Consider the following 19,102-nt stretch of genomic DNA (forward strand, 5'->3'; position numbering starts at 1 on the left):
ACTTGGTGATTCGCCTCGGCCCGAGAACCTGACCTCCTTAAAACGTTACCTCGGCTTCGTCGAAATAACCACTCGGAGAGATGGGAGCCAGGTGAGCTTAAGCTCTGCCTCGGCCCCTCCCCCACAATTCAACAAGCTATCTTGTCTCTACCTAAGCAACCACGGGAAGAAGGGAGCTAGGCAAGCTTCAGCTATGCCTCGACCTCTCCCCCATATTTCAGGCCACCTTGGTCTTGCCTAAGTGAACACTTAGAGGGAATTAGGCTAGGTGAGCCACACTTCGGTCGCACAGCTCTACCTCAGACTCTCCCTCCTAACAACCTAAGGTGTTTGTTTGACGAGCCAATACTAGCTATTTTTTGTGCCTTGTGATCTTTTTGCTTGGGGGGGGGGAGGCAAGGACCCCTTGGTAAAAGAAAAAAAAAAGGAGAAGAAGAAGAAAAGAGAAAGGAAAAAACACAATGAACAAAAAATACGCAATATACAAAAAGAATGCTTGATTTCTCATTACACTTCATCAAATTTTTTAGCCTTTACAAAAAAGTTTTATGGCCTTTGAGGCCGAGCACATTTACATAAAAAAGAAACACTAAACAACAAAAAAGAAGAGAACCCCGCTAGGCCTCGCCGCCAGCCGGGGGATGGGCGGAGTCCTCAGCACCCTCAGTAGCCTCCTCAGGAGAGTTTGGAATCACCTTCATCGTCTCAACGTCGAAATCCGACATCATCTCTAGTACCAAGGCGCCGCGTGGCCCTAGCAGAAGATCTCGCCAAGGCCTTGTACGGCTCACATCTGGACCATCTGAGCCTAACTACTCCCAGGCAGCTCCGACTATAAATACGAAGCCCCCCCCCCACAAGGTAAGGGGATTTGAAAACTAGAGCAATCTCTAAGCATTACCTCTCTAGAGAACTTAAGCATTATTTGAGACCTCGTCTAGGCCCTTCAGTTCTAGACCTTAAGCTCACCTTGTGCGCATACTAACTTGACCGTCAGTGTCTTTGCCTCGGGTACTCACCCGAGGCCTCTAACACTTTGCTCCTCGCAGGGCTCGCACCGAAGCCTCCTTCAGACCCCTCGCACAACACTCTCCTCGCTAGCCCTCGACTTCTATAGTATCCGAAGGGACCTACCACCTTAGACGTAGTCCTCGGCCTCAGTTCCCCCTCGTCAGACCCTCAAAGCCTTCGGCTCCCTCCTTTGAAGCTTGGGAGCGAAATTACTTTGTTGCCCTCGACTAATCTGAGCATCAATAGTTCTCATTGTCCTCTAAGTTTTCAAGTTCAAACTTAATAGCAATGGTACTAACCCTATAATTTTTGGAAGACAAACAGGGCAGGGGAGCATGAATAGAAAACGCGTATTTGCTATTATAAAAACTTGTTGCATATATATGTTCTATGAAAGTAATGTTCTATATTTATTTATAGAGAAGAAGAAGAAGAATGGGTGAAGCCCCTGTTTTGTATTTGAGAAGGAGAATGGGGCGGAACCCCTGTTTTCTGTCAAATGTAAAGCCAAATATATACCTGTATCATAGCTTCGATCTTAGAAACACAACAAAAGCATTGAGAGGGAGTGAAGTCCAATATGTTCGAAGTTTGGTCTACCTGACTACCTTTGTTTTGACGTGAAGCTCTGTCCACGATCAAGACCCCTTTGTTTTCACGTTAAACTCGAAAGATCAAGTATGGCTCTTGGTTAGGGAAATATAGAACAAAGCAAGAGTCCTATATGTTAGTAATTTCTCACTCTTTATCACAACTTGGAATCATGAGGGATTTAAATTTTAAACCTATTAATTGGGAGTGAAAATGGCTCTTCGAAAGTCATTGGACGTGGCCAAGGACGGATCATATAAGGCTATGTTTGGTTTGAAGGAAAATGTAGGGAAAGGAAGGGAAAGATAGAGAAACCTTTACAAACATTGTATTGGTTTCCCTGTCTTTCCCTTCGTTTTCCTACATTTTCCTTCAAACCAAACATAGCCTAAAGGAATTTGATTTGTAAAAGACAAAAAATCGTGGATTAAAAAATAAAAAATTCTAAAAGTGGGGAAAATTTATAATAGACTTTTAGTATAGTTAGATAGATAAATGATTAATGGCTTAAAAAACAATCAGGCTAAATTGGGAAATCAGCTGCTTAAAACCAGATTAGTTAAGTAGTTAAGCTCAAATCCAGGTGGTCAGTTGATATCTTTTTAGTGGTATTACCTATTAGTATTTGGAATAAACATCATGGGAGGTATAGGCAAAGCTGCTTTTCAACATTAAAAAATATAAATACAGGAAATTTTTCAAAACATGCCATTGCTTGTTTTCAAAAACTGTACTTTGGGCTGCATTTGGAAACAATGCAAATGGAGTGTAAATCCTGGTTTGAGGTAAATTTGCACTCTGCTTCACTTTTGCTTGTGTTTGATAAGATTGCATTTTTGCATTGACAAATGACAAATCAATACATATTTACATTGATAATAAGATGTAAAAGTACATCAATAAAAAGAAGTAAATTTCCATTTAAGTATGCTTTTGATAAAAAAAGCATATGCTTTATTGGAATAAGTGTTTGCATCCATTACATCTAAAAGTTGTTTGGTAAGAAGGAAAATTTGTCGATGCAAAACTAACCCAACTTTGTCATTTATATGAACCGTTTTACACTCTACATATATGTATCGTTTCCAAATGCAGCCTTAGGGGTTGTCTCAAGTCAGTTCCCAACTTCAAAAAATGCCATTCCAGTATCCTAAATTTTCAAAAACTGTCAATTTAGTCTAAAACAGTTAACAGACGTTAAGTATCATGTAAAAGGACAAAAACGTCCTTGATGTATTATCTAAGTTCCTTTATCAATCATTCCCACGAACACTAATTTAAACAAATGTTGGGGCCCCAACAGTGAATCCTTAGGCATTGGAAAAGGCATTGGAATACGTTTTATCTGGTGTGTTTGGAAGCGTGTCGTTAAGCACTTCGGAACACTAGTTTAGTATTTATAAAATTTTCCCAATTCTCAAACAATTACAAGCACAGTAAAAGGGTGAGAACAGGTCGTATCCACAGGGAAGCGAGGGGAAATTAATACATACTCAAATCCAGACAAGAGAACACAAGTGAAACTTGCAGAAATACAGAAATTAATTAATTAATCTGGAAAAATTAGAATTCAGATATTGCTGAAAGTTAAAAGTGCAAAAAAATAAATAAATACAGAAATAAATAAATGAAGGAAACGAAATAAAAAATCTGTAATCCAATCAGAGGTAGCAACCTCTAGATCTCTCCTTTGACCCTTGAACTTCTCAAGCTAGGCCTTCCGTCTTACCTGGCCAAATTGCAGATTTGTATAAAAGAAAATGAAGATAAAACAGAATGAAAATAAATTGCAGAAAGGAAATAACGAAACTGGAATTGAAAGAACAGAAATTAAAACAAAAATAAAGAAAAAGTGGTTGGGATCCGATTCCAGATGTGGCAGCAGTGGTGTTGGCGAACTGCAAGTAGGAACCCCTCCTCTTGCCTGCGCATCCTCCTCTTCCTCTACCCTTGAACTTCTCAAGATCAACCTTTCGTCTTACCTGGGGGCGGAATCCAACCCTTTCTCAGGAGCTCTTGGGTCCTTTTTATATAGAAGGGTGGATACAATTGGGATTAGAGAGAAAGAAGGGGGCGTCAGCTGGGTTTTAGCAAAGATATGGGCGCCCTAAGGTTTTTAATGGAGGGTTAGGATGGTCTTGGGGTGATCCTAAGGTTGAGAATAGAAGGAGAGGGCGCCCAAGATTATGTAGGGCTGAGATTTGGGCGCCCAGAAATAGATGGTAGAGATTGAGGTGCCTAGGGCTGAAAGGTGGAGATTAAAAGAGGTGGGTGGTGCCCTAGAGTGGACGGCTGAGATAGAAGATGGAATGGAGGGCTGAGATCTAGTGGTTAGGGGCTAAATGGTGAGGATTAGCAGTTAGGTGGTACTCTAGGGTTTAAAAGCTACGAAAAGAGTGCCCTAAATTGAGTGGTAGAAATTAGAAGGAGTTAAGGGTGGAGATTAAACAGTTGGGGGCGGCTAGGGTTTGCTAAGGAGGAAAAGAATAAGTTAAAAGTTGCCCTAAAGTTTTCTAAGGAGAGGAGAGCATGCTAATACAAAAGGAGGGGCGCCAAACTAGGTTTAGCAGATAGGAAGCACCCTCCCGTTCTCAGTTTTTCATAAAAACACCCCCTCTCTTAGCTGGACTTCGCACAAGCTTCCCAAAAATTGCATTTTAGCCATGTAGCTTCCCAAGTTTTCCATAGAATTTGCATAGAGACCCTCAGAGGTCACAACATTGACTTTAACTGGGAAAAGTGTATACTTTGACTATTTTAAAGTCGAAAATACCCCTGAAATGATGCCCTTAAGGCATCAAAATGCAGAGTTATCACCGTCCAAACCATAATAAACTTTTGTTCAAATGAATTATTTTTTTACGAAGGAATTGCCCAACACATTCAAAAAGACTTTTTTTAAAGAACAAGGTCTCTCAGGAACTTTTGATCAATAATCCTCTAAGTAAGGTCTTACGAGGCCTTCAAGTTTTACAGTTAACAGGATCCACCGGTAATACCTAAAAATGTTTTAAAAAATGACCGACAATTGGAACTGTTTTGGCCACCGGTTTCTGGGTTGATGGTTCGACCTTTCCCTTTTCCTTCAAACCAAACATAGCCTAAACAACTAGCATCGTACACAACCACTGAGATAAGGGAGGATGGGATTTGGCATAGGGGCTATTGAGCTAGGCTTCCATCACAGTTCACAGTGCTCTCTTAATTAGCCACATCATCGATTACCATATACACATTCCACTACCAGCTAATGATAGAGGCCCTCGAATGGCCATCGACAATATCGTTGTACAATGAGTTTGGTGAGGAGGCAGTTCTAGATAGTGGGATTGGTCGGAGGTCCCTATTCTAGAGGATGACTCACTACTACATTTCGTATGGTGCTCTCTCTACCAACAGGATCCCATGCCCACCTCGCTTGGGAAGGTCATTACACACTACTACAAGGCTAGAGGCCCTGTTCATCCATACACTAGAGGGGGTGTTCAAGGATCACCCGTTGTAGGAGATAGATTTGTCGTAATTAGAGAAAATCATGTATTCAGTCCCATATCTAACTTGGATTCCGGTTCCAGATCTAACTTGGATAAGGATACTAAGAGATAGCTATCTCTTGTAGTTTTAGATTAACATGATCTCTTGGTTGTACTCTATTTAGGACTCTTACTAATCTAATCGTATCTTGTATGATACCTATGCAAACTAAACTCTTATGAACTCTATAAATACAAGGAACTTCAGTGAACCAAATCACTGAAGTCTATTGTTTTCTCTTATTCATCTTGTTGTGTTTTTGATAGTATCATTGTTCAAACTTGGTATCAGAGCTAGATCTGGGACTGAGTACACGATTATCTTCAATAATGCTTTTAGTCACGTAGTGAAGCCAGTCATTGTTTGTACCATTCTTTCTCTTCCAGCTGCTCATCAGTGGCCTATCCAACAACTGAACATCAATAATGCTTTTCCCCGTGGTCTCATCACTGAAGACATTTATGTACATCAGTCCAAGGGGGTCTGAACACCCTGACTACACTCATCATGTCTGCAAACTGTGCAAGGCTCTGTATGGTCTTCGACAAGCTCCACGTGCAAAGTATTCTCGGTTGACTTCGACACTTCTTGATTTGGGTTTTTGAAGCTCAGTGGCTGATCCATCTTTATTTATCTACAAGCATGACTCCACATTTTTGTACATATTGGTTTATGTCGATGACATCATCACTATCAGTAACTCCTCTTCTGCTGTTACCTCTCTACTTCAGAACCTCTTTGCAGTTTTTCCTGTGAAAGGTTTCGGACCTTTGCACTATTTCTTTGGTGTCGAAGCTTAGTTTAGTTCTAATGGCCTTCACCTCTCTCAGAAACACTACATCCTAGATTTGTTACAACGCACCAAGTTAGATGGGTCTAAACCTTACAACTCTCCTATGGCGGCATTTGCATGACTGAGTCGAACGTCTGGTACCCCTCTCTCAAATCCCTCTGAGTATTGGAGTGTCGTCGGTGCATTGCAATACATCACTCTTACTCGACCTGATATCTCCTTTTTGGTCAACAAGGTTTGTCAGTTTCTATAATCTCCAACTGATAAACATTGGTCTGCCATCAAACGTATCCTGCATTATCTGAAGGGTACACTCGATCATGGTTTCCATTTTTCATCCTTTACTTCCTTACACCTCAATTCTTTCACTAATGTTGACTAAGCCAGCTGTCGAGATGGCTGCTGTTCTACTGGAGGCTTTGCCATTTACTTGGGTGGTAATCTCATTAGTTGGAGTTCCAAAAAGCAACACACTGTTGCTCGCTCTAGCACTAAATCTGAATTTTGATCGCTTGCTAATACAATCATAGAAGTCTTATGGATCCAATCCCTTCTGGCCGATTTAGGCTTCCTTGTCTTACAACCAATAGTCTGATGTGACAACTTGGGTGCTACATACCTTGCTGCAGACCCAATGTTTCATGCTCGTACCAATCATGTTGAGGTTGACTTCCACTTCCTCCGCGATCAATGCATGCACAACAAACTGTCCATTTGGTACATCTGTTCTGAAGTTCAAGTTGCTGATGTCTTCACAAAACCATTGGCTACACCACGTTTTGGTCTCCTTTGGTCCAAGCTTCACATGATGCCGTTCAGATTGAGGGGGCATATTGGAGATAATCATGTATTCAGTCCTGGATCTAACTTGGATTCCAGTTCCAAATCTAACTTGGATAAGGATACTAAGAGATAGCTATCTCTTATAGTTTCAGATTAGCATGATCTCTTGGTTGTACTCTATTTAGAACTCTTACTAATCTAATCTTATCTTGTATGAGACCTATGTAAACTAAAATCTTGTGAACTCTATAAAAACAAGGAACTTCATTGAACCAAATCAATGAAGTCTATTGTTTTCTCTCATTCATCTTATTGTGTTTTCGATGGCATTATTGTTCAAACTGCAGTCTCTTTGGTTTCCTCCTCCTCATATAGGCCTGTAACAGCTGGGTTTGCCTTCTTTTACTTGTGTATTTTTGGTTTAGTGTTAGCTTGTGTTTGTCCTCTCGGTTCTGTCTTAAAATTTCGGAGGTCTTATGAAGTTTTTGAGTGAGCATGATGGAGAGTGGAGACTGTTTTCAATGTTCAGTGCCTTCCATCTCTGTACGTATGCCAGCAGCAGTGTATTTTTATAGGAATGTGGGACAATAGATAGATGGGGGAGACGAGAGCCTCTACTTTACATGACCAGTTTACTGAGAATATGAGGACCCTCTTCCTTGGTAGAAGATTGTGAACAGTATCTCCAGTCGATAATTAACAGTGTTTTATTTTAAAAGATAATTTTAATATTTTCAAAAATATTAAATGGCACATGTTATCACGTGATATAGATAACTGATGGGCTATTAACAGCAGGGGCCTATTGAGACAGTTTTTAAAAGTTCAGCTATTGCAAAGACATGAGGACTGATTTGAAACAACCTTTAAAGTAATATAGTAAATGGTATTGATTAAGAATATTCCCAAAGAAAAATATTGGTGATACAGATTATCTTATTCGTCTGACTCAATGAAAAAAATGACTATGTAATTGGTCTGACTGGGTTGGGAGTAGTTTGCCTAATTGTTTTTGTTTTCCTTATTGAATGGGCCAACCTTTCAGAGTTGCAGTTAGATATCTTGAACAAAACTCAAATGAGAATTCATCGTTCCACAAATTCTAGCCACTACCCAATAAAACCTGAACACGAACACGAATACACGATTCCATTTATAATTTTTTAATTCAAAACTTTAAGACGATTTTGACTTTTGGTTGGATTATTACTAGCCTGTCCATGCTTCATTAAAAAGTCAACAAAAACTATTGTACAACCCTTGGTGCAGCCGATGTGAAATTTCTTGAACAGATGTCAAGAGCCATGGAATTAGAAACAAGAAGATCATTCAATAACTTCTCTTCCAGTGTGTTCTGGGAGCTGATCTGATTGAGTCAGTTCCTTGAATTCTCTACCGTACCGAGGAGGTAGTTATGACAAGAAATGGTCCCCTGATCGAGTAATGGGTCTAGCAGGAGAGATTTCTGAATCACTCCAAGAATGCCAACTAGGAACTAGCCCACGAATGGAGCGTGTCGAAAGAAACATATGGACCCATTTTGAGTTGAAGATTCATGGGTCGTTTAGAAGGGAGTCTCGCAGTCTCGCAGTCTCGCTACTTTAATGGGAGGAAGACTTCAAAAATCTGAACGACCCGACTACTGACTTTTGCAACAAGAGATGTCAGTCACTTTGAATGGGAAAATGAAATGAAGGTTAGAGGTTATGAATGACAGGCTGCTTTAATGGGTTGATGATCTTCTCTAAGAAAGCTTCCTCAACATGATTAAGGGAAGGAAGTTCGATTCTCCCAGCAGGAAGATCAATTGAGGCAGTAGTTCCAGTCGCATGTCGGTAAGCCATTTTCTTCTTTGCCTTAAGAAATTTTTATGTTTTCATAGTTTTGCAAACAAAATTTGGTCATGCTTTGCTTTGGAGATATGATGCGAAGCTATTGGAGCTTCTAACGAGGTGTCCTTGTTCAGTGAATTCCTAGTCCCTGTCTAACGAGGTGTTTACCATGTTCAGCTTGAACATATAGATTATAGATAAGATAACCCATAACAGCAAGCTTCTTGAGAAGTCGAAGAACTAAAACCAAAGCACCAGTTTCGATCCACTTTAAAAGGAAAAAGAAAGAAAAAAGGAGCATCCTAATCTTTTTAAGGGGTTTGTGATGTGCTATAATTGCTGCTTACTGTCTGTGGTTTTTGCATTTCAAGTTCGTTTTGTCAGCTTTTGGAATTTACAGTACCCAGGCAACATAAACGATGCTTGCTGCCCATGATTATTGTATTTTAGCCCAACCCTGTGCAAATATGTCAAGTTAGGACAGCTTTGTTTTTGTTGTGTATCATTCTACTTTCCTCTTTTGATATTGTTTTAGTTTAATTATAAGTACTTGTACCAAAGTCATAGAAGTTATGGCAATTTACCAAATTCAAGTATTCAACAAATTTGGAATTTGTTATGGTATCGGCACCATTGATCTTTTGTTTAGTGTACAGAAAGTGATAAGAAGACAAAGCGTGACATAAGTTCCTTGATAGTCCCCAATTTATCCTTGTGGTCTAGGGTTATCAAGGATCAGTGAAAACCTTTCTTTTGAACTTTTCTGAAAAGGCAAGGTATTGTATTCATTAATGCATCAAAGCAGTACCCCTGTACAATGAGGAGCTGTACAATTGGAGATCACACTAATACCATCACTGTATTCTATTCATCTGTTTTTCTTAAAGGGGTATCAAAGTCAGAAAAAAAAAAAAGAATCATATGGAACTCGCCTGAATAGCTTGTTAACTGATGAACTGACATTGAAGAATACAGCATGTCAACCACTTTCTTAGCCACCGGTTCTTCATCTGTTTCTTTGTTCTTGCATTCCTTTCAGCTCATACACCCTACAATAAAGCCAAAGGAATCATGTTCCAGACAATTCCTCTTCTACTCAAACCCTTGAGCCTTGGTATGCCAACTTCAGCATAAGGCTTCCACTGATTCAGGAAAGCATGTCTGAACTCCAAATAGTCCTAACTACCTTGCCCATACCTTAGAAGAAAAGCTAAAGTGCAGAAATAGACGATCAACAGATTCTTGCTCCTCAGAACAGAGCCTGCACGTGACATTATAGAAAGTCACTCCCATTTGATGAAAGCTCGAAGAAAACTTATTGATAGAAAAGGGTCAAAGAAAATTTTGTGCACATATAACAGCAAGCAGCAAATCTTACCAGACAACCCAACATGTTTCTGCAATGTGGAGGAACCCTGTGGTCAATCCAGACCATCCATTAGTTAGGGAACTTCTAGGCCAGCCATGCATGCACTCACCAAGTCAAAATGAGCCCTGTACTCCACCTTGCATCACATCTTCTGTGACCATGGTTGCATGCATCTCCCAATGACATATGGACACACCAGCGTTTTAAATAAATTCAAGACAACAAATCCTTTGATTTTTTATTTCAAAAACTGCTGTCTCTGTGTTTCATCAGGGGTCACATCTAACAACAATTGCAGCAGATTTTTCTTCCCTTGCATTGGAGTTTTACCCAAGTTAACAGACAATATAAAGTTTAAATATTTTAATTTGAAAAAACATCTCTCAAGAAGAGATTATTATGCCAAATGTCAGGGGTTTCAACCTTGGCCATGTCTCAGACACATTCCAACAAAACCTGTCGTATGTCTTGTTTTCAGCAATTACATGTACAAAATTTATAAAATTTTAATGTTTATTGTCTATTTCCAGGTATATTCTTTGTGAGTCAGTTTTCAGGGATCTTTGAATCTTTGTGATATGGAGATGCATGTCTGTCTCCAAATTGTATAAGATTTAACCAGTTATTTGAAGTGTAAAATCAAACTTGGGAATAACGCTGTTGTATAACTAAATTAGTTTGTATCTTCTCCACTTCAGCTGGTTGATAATACAAGCCCAAGTGCAATTCTTGGTCAGTCACTCTTGGCATCCATTTCAGAAATCACAGCCTCAGTTGTATGTATAGAGATAGAACGAGAGAACTTCATGGAAGTTGGATGCTACCTTGATCGCACTTCTCCAGCAATAATGGTGTTGCAGACTACTGAGAATACCCCATCAAATGCAAATGAGATTTTACATAATCTATCTAAAAGCATCAATCATGTGAAGGATCTTCTGGGGAAATGCCAAACTGAATGCCATTCTATTCCATATACAGAAGTCAAAACCATAATAAAACAGCTGGAGGGAGTTGTAAAAGACATAGGTGAAGGACTGAGCTTAATACCATCTTCAACATTCAAGGGCCAAGAATATGCAGAAGCTGCAGTACGGTCTCTTTCAACTGAGATGCAAAATGCTCAGTTTGAAATTAGTCCAACTGAAATCTCAGAGACCAAAGAGGTAATACAGGTCCGGCCTCTTTCAAAGGAGATACAAAATATTCACTTTGAAATTAATCGAAATGAAATATCAGAGACCAAAACAGCAGTACAGGTTATGCCTTTGGAGCATTTACCAGAGAGAGAACCCACAACAATGGAAACTGACCTTTACCCCATCAATGTTGAAATTTATGTTGATGAACCTCAGTCATTTGATACAGAAAATCTCACTGAATTCTCTGGAGGCACGAGTTCTAGTAATCAACTGATCTCTGAAAACAGTAGCAACTTGTCTTTGAAAACATTGCCACAAGTGGCTGATTACATTGAGCCTCTGTATGAGGCCTTTTTCTGTCCACTTACACAGAAGATTATGGATGACCCAGTCACAGTTGGAAGTGGTGTGACATATGAGAGGAGGGCTATAATAGAGTGGTTCAATACATTTGAAGATGGTTCTGATGTGATCTGCCCAACAACAAGGAAGAAACTAGCAAGTAGAAATGTGAAAACCAATATAGCTTTAAAGAAGGCAATAGAAGAATGGAAAGAAAGAAATGAAGCATCAAGGATCAAGGTTGCTTGGGTTGCTTTGTCATTGGCCAGCTCAGAAAATATGATACTTGAAGCATTAGAGGATTTGAAGCATCTCTGCCAGAGGAAACAACAGAACAAAGTACAGGCACGTAATGCTGGAATGTTACCATTACTTACTCAGCTTCTGGAGTATAAAGACAGGAACATTAGGTGTGCAACATTGGAGACATTACGGTTACTGGTGGAGAAAGATGACGAGGGAAAGGTTTACTTTCCCCCCCTGAACTCATATTTTCCCCTTATGAAATTCAGCACACATTTTGTAGATTAAATAAGTGCTTTTCTTGTTCTTATTTACACATGATAATATGATATATAATATACAAGTTTTACAATTTTAGTGTATAAACATTTATTCTTACACCTTTTATATTAGATGGAAGTAACCATTTTCAAATTTCTATAAAGAGCCATCCCTTCAATTATGACATTTAGTTGCAAAGATAGATGGGAATATTGGCTTTGTTGGGATCAATATACCTGGCATTTAGAAGAGAGCTATGCATGATATGTTCACTCTACAGTTTTAAAAGTTTTTCAAGCTTGCCACTGGTTGATATTGTGTGGGTATAAAACCTCCACTGCCTATTTATCTTTAAGTTCCTAATTTTCTTGTCTAGGTAGTTTGAGCTTTTCCTGTTTACCAGGACGCATATCTTTGTTCTACAGTACAGAAAGAAGAAGAATGTTATGTAGCTAAACAGGATTGTTGATTGATCAACCAAAAAAATTAACAAACTTGAATTTGGAAAGTTATTTCCTACTAACACATCCTAGTTTGTTTTGCACTATCTGTGTAGGATACAATTGCACAGACAAAAGCAATTTCAACAACAATGAGAATGCTGTCAAGTGATTATCTTCCAGAAAAACATGCATCTTTGTTGTTCTTGCTTGAGCTTTCAAGGATTGAATCACTTTGCAAAAATATTGGATATGATACCGGGGGCATTCCAAGGCTGATCATAATGAAATACAACAAGTCTTTTGATGCATTTGCTGCAGAAAAATCAGATGAAATCCTACAGAACTTGGCAAAATATCCAAAGAATATTATCTGCATGGCAGATAATGGCCTCTTAGAACCACTATTAGACCACCTTATTGAAGGTATGACATCACTTCTTCCTCTCTCATAATGATCAGTATCTTTTTTTCTTTACTTACCTGCATGTGCAGAGATCATGGAAATGTAATTGGATTTCCTCTCCTGCTTCTGTTTTCCTAGAAATGGCAGTCAGAATTTTGATATGATAGCTTAACATTCATGATCCCTGATGTAGATATATGCATCTGCAGCTCAAGAGAATGTAATAGAGTTCTTTCAGATTCATCAAAATTTACAGAGTACGTTATGGTAGAGTGTTCATTTGGTTTTCACAGATAGTGCATGGATTAGGCATGTTCCTTGCATTTGTCTCAGTCAAGTTCTTGAGCTCTGATGCCTATCTTATGGGGACTGATCTTTCCTAAGTGGAAAGAGAATAAAGGATCCGTAAGCCATCTGTACTCAGTAGCAGTGTATAGTTTAAGTGATACCCATACTTCCCCTTCAATCATAGCACTGCTGCTTGATTATATCATTGGATTCAGTATTTTAAAAGCACAAGGCGCAAAAAAAAAAAAAAAAGCAAGGGGCAATTTGCGCCTGAGGCATGTGCCTTTTTGAAGCAAGACATAAAAGTACAAAAAAAAAACCAAAAAAAAGAAAGTCAGAAAATCAAGGTTCAAAGTATCGATACGCCTCTGTGTATCAGTACTTTGAGCCACACGGAAATATGATTTTTTTATTTTTTTTTTCAAAATTTGGTTTTTGGGGAGTTTAATACCTATATTTTTCATTAGAAAATAGTGGGGTCCCGAACACCAGGAAACAGGCATATCGGGACCCAAAAGATACAATACGATATGCCCGATATGGGGCGTATTGTATTGATTTTTTGAACCTTGCAGAAAATTCAAAAAATGCCAACAAATTGCAAAAAAATCAGAAAATATTAAACATAATATTAATAAGAAATATAAACTTAAGTTTTGAAATAAATGTTTTAAAAAACCTATTGTCTAAAATAAATTACATAAACATGACATGTAAAGAACATTCAAATGAAAATTAAAAAATAAAATCAAACATATAAAACATTTTCAAGCATGTAAAATCCCCAATCTCTTTTTTCCTCAATTGCATTATTTTAAGTAGCTAATGTAATGTAGAACATATTGTATTACTGATTCTACAAGTCACCTTTGTACCAAGCCCCTCAAGGCAAACCCAAACAAATCCATGTTAGGGTCTTAAATTTTTAATTCTCACACAAAAAATAATGATTTTATAATTTTAATTGCCTTTTAAGAAGATATTTTTTTAAGATGAATGAAACAAAAAAGCATGAAAATCTAAAAAGGCACAGGCTAAGGCGCAAGACACATCAGGCGCATGTGTGTGCCTTTTGAAAGTGTTGTGCCTAACACCTAGGCAAGGCACATGCCCTAAAATGCGCCTCCATTGTGCACCTCAGGTGCGCCTTTTAAATCACTGGATTGGATTAGTTAGAAAAAGTCCTTTTTAGGAGGTCTATATCCATTACATGATAAAGGGGTTATGTCTCTTGAAAAGTTAATTATGTCACTTTCATGGAAATGCTTCTAATGATGATTAAGGGAATCCATAAGTGGCCAACCCTTTAAGCTTTCTAAGATAGATTCATGTCTCTACGCCTCCAGGCTGCTATTCTTGTGAGGGTTAGAGATTAAGCTCTGTTAGTCTGTTTTTCAACACTGAACGAAATTTGCTGTAGCACTACTTTTATGTACTCAAGGAATGCATTACTAAACCAGGCACTTAAGTAAGAAACTGAGGTTGTGGACAGTGTTGTTGTATGACTAGTTGATATTTCTCTGCTTCAACTCAATTGTGCATCAAACAATATCCTAACTACTGCTATTTCCTTAAAATAAATTTAAACAGGAAATGAAGAGATGCAGGTAGAGATGGCAAACTACCTTGGGGAAACTTTTCTTGAGCAGCAGACCAGAACGTACGCAGCAGAGAGAACCTCTTCGGTTCTGATTAAAATGGTACAAAGTGGAAACTCCCTAAGAAGGAAGGCAGCATTCAAAGCCCTAGTTCAGATCTCATCGTACCACCCAAACAGCAAAACACTTGTCAATGCTGGTGCTCTGCCTATCGTGGTTGAAGAGTTGTTCACAAGGACAATCTTCAATCAGTGCATGGATTCCAAGGAAGAAGCTTCTGCAATCCTTGCAAACATACTTGAGTCTGGTCATGCTCCAGAGAATCTCCAAGTCAACACCCATGGTCACACAATGGAATCAGTCTATGTTGTGTACAGCATCATCAGTATGCTGAAGAGTTCTTCCCCTGATGAACTCAATCTCAACCTCATCAGAATCCTTCTATGCCTAATGAAGTCTCGTAAGTCAACAACAACCATTGTTTCTGTTGTCAAAGAGACTGAAGCTAGCTACGACCTAATTGAATTGGTCAACTCCCCACATGATAAACTTGGAACCACATCAATTAAATTTCTCACGAAACTCTCACCCTACATGGGCCACACACTTGCTGAAAGACTCTGCAAGACCAGTGGTCAACCAGAGAACCTAATCAAGAACCCAACTGGAATAAATCAAATCACTGAAAAAGATGCAGTTTCAGCCAACTTCCTAGCAAAGCTTCCCTGCCAAAACCTAATGCTTAATCTAGCCCTCCTCCACAAGAACACAGTCCCCACAATCCTAGAAACAATCAATGAGATCCTAAGGAATGGAACAAGAACAAAAAAGTTTGCATATTCATACCTAGAAGGCCTAGTAGGTATTCTTGTCAGATTTACGACTACACTATATGAACCTCAAATACTATTCCTGGCAATAAACCTCAACCTCACATCAGTTTTTACAGAACTACTCATGACAGTGGAAAGTGATGAAGTACAGAAACTATCAGCAACTGCGTTGGAAAATCTTTCGTCAGAATCAATAAATCTATCAAAACCACCAAAACTTGAGAGATCCAAGCCTACAAAGTCCTACTTACACAAGTTTCTATCATCCCATCCATCAAAGGGTAGGAGTTTACAAGCATGCCCAGTTCATCGAGGGGTTTGTTCTTCAAAAGCCACCTTTTGCTTAGTTGATGCGAAGGCTGTGGAGAGGCTGCTGTCTTGTTTAAACCATCAAAATGTTGAGGTGGTTGATGCTGCACTGTCAGCTATTCGTACGTTGCTGGATGACAAGGTTGATGTGGACAAGAGTGTGAGTTTGTTGAATAGAATGAATGCCATTCAACATGTTTTGAATGTTCTGAGGGAGCACAGACAAGAAGGCTTGCAACAAAAATCTCTCTGGGTGATTGAGAGATTTCTGACAAAAGGTGGGGATAAGTCTCTTTCTGATATATCAGAGGATAAGTTACTGCGTTCTCAATTGCTGAGTGCTTTCCATCACGGGGACATGAATACAAGGCAGATGGTTGAGAAGATTTTGAGGCATTTGAATAAGATCCCCAATTTCTGAAGATGTTTTGACATGTATACTGCACTAACCTATATCAAAATATAAAACATGAGGCCTTTGTGTGAACCACCAAGAATCTGTATCCCACCTGCTAATTCATTGCCGGGTTGCTCATAGTTTCTGGTCCCACTGTTTGAAGCTATTTTGAATTCAGTGGGTGACCTGAAAAGACTTTCAATCCCTGCTGGCAGAGTGGTCGATTAGTGGTTTTAGCAAAAAAGGTTCTATCTTATGGAGAATATTACCATTTGCAATCAGTTGGTGCTTATGACAAGAAAGAAACAACACAATATTCAAAGCTTCAAGTCTGTATATAGAGCAGCTGAAAGGGAAGATAGAATATCAAATCACTTTTTGGTCAAGAGCTTACAAGGAGTTTATTCTTTTAAGTTTTAATTGTACTCACTTTTGTTATCATTGGTATGGTATTAATTTTTGTTTCTGTTAAAAGTCCCGGCTAGCTTTATTGCATTGTGATGGTGGCCTGGTTGGCTTCAGTAGCTGGTCTCCTTTTGTATAGCTTTGGTGAGGGATCCTCTTCCTCCTTTTTATGTCTAATACAAATACTCATTTTTCAATATATATGTGCATAGTTTGTTAGCATTGATCACTGACAACAGTAGAAGTATCCCAAGCAATATAATTGCACTAATGGAAGGATCCTGTGTAAGCAGATTTTTAATCTAGCTAGTTCTGTCTAATGAAATTATGAAAAGAATGAAAGTAATTCCAGAGATCATGTTTCTTGTAATTTCTCCTACTCCACTGGTAGTTCAGTGACTTTTGGACTTTTCTAATTTTGGTCGGTTTTAGTTTTTTCTTTGGGTTTATAATTTTTGTAGGAACGTTTCTAATGAGTCTAAAGACTTGAAAATTCTTTGAAGGGTGGCATTTTTATCACTTTTCTTGAAACCTAAGCTATAAAGCAAACTTGTCCATCTAATTTAATTCAGTTACTTGTTCAATAATTGAGAGAGTAGTGGCCATTTACTGATAGGGGTCTTGATGATTGAGTAGGATGACTAATGGATGTCTAAGATGGTAGGAATCTTTTTTTTTTTTGTTTTTTTTTTATTGGTAGGGATCTGGAATTAAAATCCATATCCAGGTCTCCTTGTGTTGAGCTTATAAGTATAAACATTATAATTAGAATTGAAATAACTGGTTGTGAATGAAAAAAAAAGAGTTGGTTGATGAATCAATCGTAATTTTATATTTGCAGTAGCTATTTAATTAAAGGAATGAATGATGGCATTAAGGAATGTTATCTTGCACTAACTATTTTGTTGTGAAATGTTATTTTGCACTAACTATAAAGCAACATGTTACATTATTAAAGTCTGTAATAAGAAATATACCTTGTGAGATGTGAACCAATGAAAAGTAAATGAATCTTGTAAGTTTTTTAATATGATTTATTGAAATTTGATTTAACGTGCAATTAAATTTTCGAAATGCACGATAGTTGGATTATACACTAAAACCAAGGTTAAAATATCGATACGCCGGTAGAGGCGTATCGGGCAGTATCGATAGTTTTTTTTTTTTTTTTTTTTTAAATCTGGTTCAAAGGGGCTGGTTTGTCCGTTCACCCCTTGAACTGGTTGAAACCCCAATACATCCTGTAATGGCATATTGGGAAGCTCCCATATAATACGTATCAATACTTTTAACCTTAACTAAAACAATACTTTGAACTTTGCTAGGTGCCAACTGGCTAGTACTTCACCTCCATCATTCTCTATCGTGCGTGATCACTCAAAGCAGCAATCCTTTCTTGTTGAAGGAAATCCTACGTGATGCCGATGCATGAACCCCCTTCGCCCCTTGATGAGTAAGCTCCGTAAGCCGCAAGCACCGCTAGGCCCGGTCGTCGGTTGAACGTCAGTAGGGCCATCGGTGGGGTGGCATTCACTGAACTGGCAGTATCAATCGGCGCGGCGTGGTCCAGAACAAGGCGGCGGGTTTGTGTTTTGGTTACAAGGAGTGCTTCTTCGCTCGCTCGCAGCGCCTCGACTCGAGTTTCCGCTGTAGGATTGAGTGAGGTGACCCGACGCCCAGAATTCGTCATTCACCCCCAATCGAAGATCCATCCCAATGGATCATCAGAAGCCCTGTCGTGACCAAGAGTCGAGCCCTGTAATCCGGAACCATGCACAGCTGCAGTCCTAACCCTGGAGCGTGCCAAGCCTGTGCTGCCTTTGACGCGGCCTAGGACACGTCGCGGCGGCACAATTAGCAGCAGAGCCATGCTGCAGCCGATCGATCAATGACGTGACTCGCGCCGAGCGCATCTACCAGCCTGCGCATCTGTGAGGGCCCACAGCTGCTGCCATGCCGGAAATCCCAGCTCCGCCCCGCTGGCTAGAAGAAATTGTTTCTCCAACTGTTCAACACTCATCAGCTCTACACAACATTGTTGGTCCTATGATCACTAGTTCAAATCAACCCCCCACAAGGGGGCCATAACGTCCCACAGCATGTTCCAGTCGTGTATTGGAAACATCATCAGGAGATGTTCCCAAATACATCACTTTATAATGAGAGAGGTTGAATTGATATGGTGATATATCTCCATTCTCTAAATCTTATAATTAGTTCTCAATTATACCCTAATACCTATTTCACTCACTATTAATTTATATTAATATATTTTATCTTGGTCCGACATGTTTTAAAACCTCTTATCTAAAAGAAATTTGTTTGCGAATCTAATTTTACATTTAATCTTTTCAATTTCATGGATTAGTATTATGTCGTAAAAAAATCAACATGAACTACCTGCTCATAAAAATAGTTGATCAATTCACCCATGAAGAGGAGCAACTGCTACAAACTTTTCTGACGTCTCATGAATACTTTTTCACCGTACCAAATTTTCTTTACCACTTTTACCATGGCTCCCT

The 19,102-nt window shown here is 39.0% G+C and overlaps 1 protein-coding gene and 1 long non-coding RNA gene across 2 annotated transcripts; one reads left to right on the top strand and one right to left on the bottom strand.

Annotated features, from left to right (window-relative positions):
• The first annotated feature begins 7,982 nt into the window (after positions 1-7,982).
• On the top strand, positions 7,983-18,901 carry LOC104597845 (putative U-box domain-containing protein 42). Its single transcript, XM_010259580.3, has 4 exons — positions 7,983-8,547; positions 10,612-11,862; positions 12,458-12,767; positions 14,626-18,901. Exons 1-4 carry the CDS (start codon positions 8,542-8,544, stop codon positions 16,194-16,196), a joined length of 3,138 nt encoding a protein of 1,045 aa, XP_010257882.1. The 5' UTR covers positions 7,983-8,541; the 3' UTR covers positions 16,197-18,901.
• LOC104597844 (uncharacterized) lies at positions 8,583-10,618 on the bottom strand. The gene is made up of 3 exons (XR_735260.3): positions 9,923-10,618; positions 9,742-9,805; positions 8,583-9,593 (listed from the first exon to the last, which is right to left on the bottom strand). It is a non-coding gene; the product is annotated as an uncharacterized LOC104597844 (long non-coding RNA).
• Positions 18,902-19,102: the final 201 nt, after the last annotated feature.

This window comes from Nelumbo nucifera, chromosome 4, assembly GCF_055504915.1.
Source record: "Nelumbo nucifera cultivar China Antique chromosome 4, China Antique-T2T, whole genome shotgun sequence".
Lineage (NCBI taxonomy): Eukaryota > Viridiplantae > Streptophyta > Magnoliopsida > Proteales > Nelumbonaceae > Nelumbo > Nelumbo nucifera.

Coding starts and splice junctions, on each gene's coding strand:
- LOC104597845 (XM_010259580.3), top strand. Junction 11,863..12,457: donor AGAAAGATGACGAGGGAAAG/GTTTACTTTCCC, acceptor CTATCTGTGTAG/GATACAATTGCACAGACAAA. Junction 12,768..14,625: donor ATTAGACCACCTTATTGAAG/GTATGACATCAC, acceptor AAATTTAAACAG/GAAATGAAGAGATGCAGGTA.